Raw genomic sequence first — 3059 nt, 5'->3', positions numbered from 1 at the left:
CCCACCAGGCCTGACCTTGAGCGAGGCCAGTCTGGCTTCCGGCCATGAGACTGGATCTGAAATGGTGGAGAAATGCTGGTATTTCCCGGCTGACGTGGAAGGGATCAGGTTACCTTCTGGTCCCGCGGTCGGAGCGGGCTCTCCTAGGAACGGGTGGCAGGGAGCGGGGACTGAGGGAGGGGCCCCAGCCGGCAGGCCGACGGGTACTGGGGAAAGGCGGAGCGCGGCCGGCAGCTCGGGACCGACCGGAGAGGGCGGCCGGGACGTGGAGCTGGTGGGGGGTGGCCGGCGCCAGACGGCCCGGGCCGGGGGCGGGGCAGACGCTGCGCGGGAACCAGGGGCCGGAGAAGGGGGCGGGGGACCCCGTCCCGGAGGCGGGGCGGGTGACCTCTGAGCCGCAGGGAGCAGATCGGGGCCGGGCGGGGGCAGGTCTGGGCGCCACGGAGGAAGCCCACCGCGGCCCCGACGCCAGAGCCAGAGCGCCGGGCCCCCGGGGGTCCCCTCCCCTCTGATTTCGTCCCCGCCCCTCTCCCCCCTGCTTCTCCCTCCCCGGCCCTGCCTCCACGCCCCCGCGGCCCAGGCGGCCGGGCCCCAGCCTCCGCGCGCCATTCCTCCGGCCGCGCGTCCAGCCAGCCGCGCCTGGGCCATGGCGGGCCTGGGGCCGCGACCCGCCAAGGGCTACCGGGTGGTGCTGCTCGGCAGCGTGGCCGTGGGCAAGACGGCGCTCGCCACGCAGTTCGCCTGCGGCAGCTTCCCCGAGCAGTGTGAGCCGTCGGTGGAGGAGCTCTTCAGCAAGGTGATCGAGGTGAACGCGGCGCCCGCCCTGCTGGAGATCGTGGACACGGTGGGCGCCGAGCACCTGGTCACCCTCAAGGACCTGTACATTAAGAACAGCGACGGCTTCGTGGTGCTCTACAGCGTGTGCAGCGAGGCCTCGTTCGAGGCGGTGCGGCCGCTGCGGGAGCGCATGGGCCGGCTGCGGGGGTCCAAGGCCGTGCCGCTGGTTCTCGTGGGCACCAAGGCCGACCTGGACGCCCAGCGCCAGGTGCTGACGGCGCGGGGCCGCGCGCTGGCCCGCGAGTGGCGGTGCCCGTTCCTGGAGGTCACGGCCAAGAGCAAACTCATGGTGGACCAGGTGTTCACGCAGGTGGTGCGCGAGATGGAGGCCCTGGCCCCGCCCGAGGAAGAGGTTCCGGCCGTCCCCACCAACGCGCAGGAGACGTGGCCATCGGAAAGGTTCATCGGCTGATGTGCAAACCATTCATGATTCCTGTATTCATCGCTTTTCTTGATTTCTGAAGCTCACTTTACTCTTCTGCCTTTTTGAATAAAGTTATCCAGCTGTAAACAAGTGGTTGCTTCTATATATTGACTCAGATCGGTGCTTCAGACTGTCCAGAGCTTCTTAAATATTTTGTTGAAAACTTTGTTTACCTCTGACAGTGCTGGAAGAAGAAATTAAAAATCGATTTTCTTTTCTTGTATGGAGAGAGTATTACCCTTTTCTTCAAGTGGGATTTGTTGCAGGATTCTTTTTTTTTTTTTTCTTTTTGGTCATAATTAAAACCTTCAAATGTCATCTGACATTTGACATTGATTGAGGAACATGACCTAAATCGAAGCTTTCCAATCCATGAGGCTTTCATGTGTTCCCCTCTCATTTACAGCCTTGAATTGCAGCAGTAATATTTTCCTCTCTGCGTATTTCTAAATATAGTTATGACATACATAGCATTGGTTTGAAAGGGATGTTGTATACCCTGGGAGGGGAAAAATCAACTGTGTACTTAGGCAAAGACAGTTCAGCTCTGCCTTCAGTTTTGTAATTGACATCTAGTCGATTTCTGCATCTGTGAATTAAGTGAAAATAAAATGACTCTAGAAGTTGATAGTTTTTAATATTTGTCTTTCTAGAACCTAAAGCTACAATTCCTAAAGTTTCCATACACCATATCTTTGCTTTTCAGTTATTTTCCCGGAAAAGTTAGTTGCTAGGGTGAAAATGGCACCACATCTTTTTGTGTTTTTGCAGAAGTGCTTTCTGCAGCTAGTGTTATTTTCCTTGTCACTTGCCAGAGTCGGATATGTTGTCTGAATACCTGCCTAGTTTAACAGTGACAGGGGTGCTGAAGTAGAAGCAAAACGTGAAGAATCTTTTTGTATAGTTTTCAAGTAACGATAAAAGAGACTTTTCTTGTACTGGTTTAAAAATATTATTGTTTTATAATTTTAAAAACTGGTCTTTGATATGGTTACTTGTGTTTATTTGCACAAGTTAACAATTTTACCTCAGCCGTTGCAACAAAATTTTCAAATTTACAAACCTAACTTAGCCATTTGAGCAAACTTCTAAAAATAATAAAAAAGAAAGCTCCGTGCCTGTGATCTGAAATAATTTTGTTAAAGGAAAGTTATCTATAAAGTGATGGTTATACAAGGCTCTGGGAGTTTTATTTATATTGTGTATGATGTTTGACTAGAAGAATGGATTTTAACACAAAAAATATATTTTAGAACCTAACAGTGCCTGAGAGCCAGTTCGCCCCACAGGAGAGGGCTAGGCTGGGACCTCCCCTGTCTTTTATCCCTTCTCTTTCCCCTGGATGTTGGGGGCTGGGGCAGTTGGGGTGCTTACTTTTGAAGCCTTGAAACCCAGCTAAGTCACTACTCTCTGACCCTCTGTCTCGTGGGGTCACTCCTCCCGGCAGCATTACCTCACACCCTTTTCCGAACCATCATTTCTCCAAGGGGACGGTTCAAACACAGGGAGGAGGGGAGGGGGCGGTGGGGTGGCAGGCAGGAAGCATCTTCTGGCCTCAGCTTTGTCCAAAGCTGCCCCCTCCTCCTGTAGAAGCAGAGGTTATAGAGCCAAGACTGTTCCCTGACTGGGTGTGGGCGGTGCAGAGAAAGCAGGGTGTGGGGCTGGGGTGGGCGGGTGAACAGCAGCCCCTTCCCAGCCCTGAGAGCTGGGGCCCCAGGACTGCCAGCTGGCGACTCCCCTCGCCCTGCCTGCCCTGCCTTTCTGACTCTACCTGCCTAGGCTGAGGCCTCCGGGGAGG

The 3059-nt window shown here is 54.7% G+C and overlaps 1 protein-coding gene across 1 annotated transcript; it reads left to right on the top strand.

Moving 5' to 3' along the window:
- Positions 1 to 510: 510 nt before the first annotated feature.
- LOC116746364 (ras-related protein Rap-2a-like) lies at positions 511 to 2378 on the top strand. The gene has a single exon (XM_032617822.1). It carries the CDS (start codon positions 647 to 649, stop codon positions 1247 to 1249), a length of 603 nt encoding a protein of 200 aa, XP_032473713.1. The 5' UTR covers positions 511 to 646; the 3' UTR covers positions 1250 to 2378.
- The last annotated feature ends 681 nt before the right edge of the window (positions 2379 to 3059 follow it).

This window comes from Phocoena sinus, chromosome 2, assembly GCF_008692025.1.
Source record: "Phocoena sinus isolate mPhoSin1 chromosome 2, mPhoSin1.pri, whole genome shotgun sequence".
In the NCBI taxonomy this organism is placed as follows: domain Eukaryota; kingdom Metazoa; phylum Chordata; class Mammalia; order Artiodactyla; family Phocoenidae; genus Phocoena; species Phocoena sinus.
This window is presented reverse-complemented; position numbering and strand designations above follow the sequence as displayed.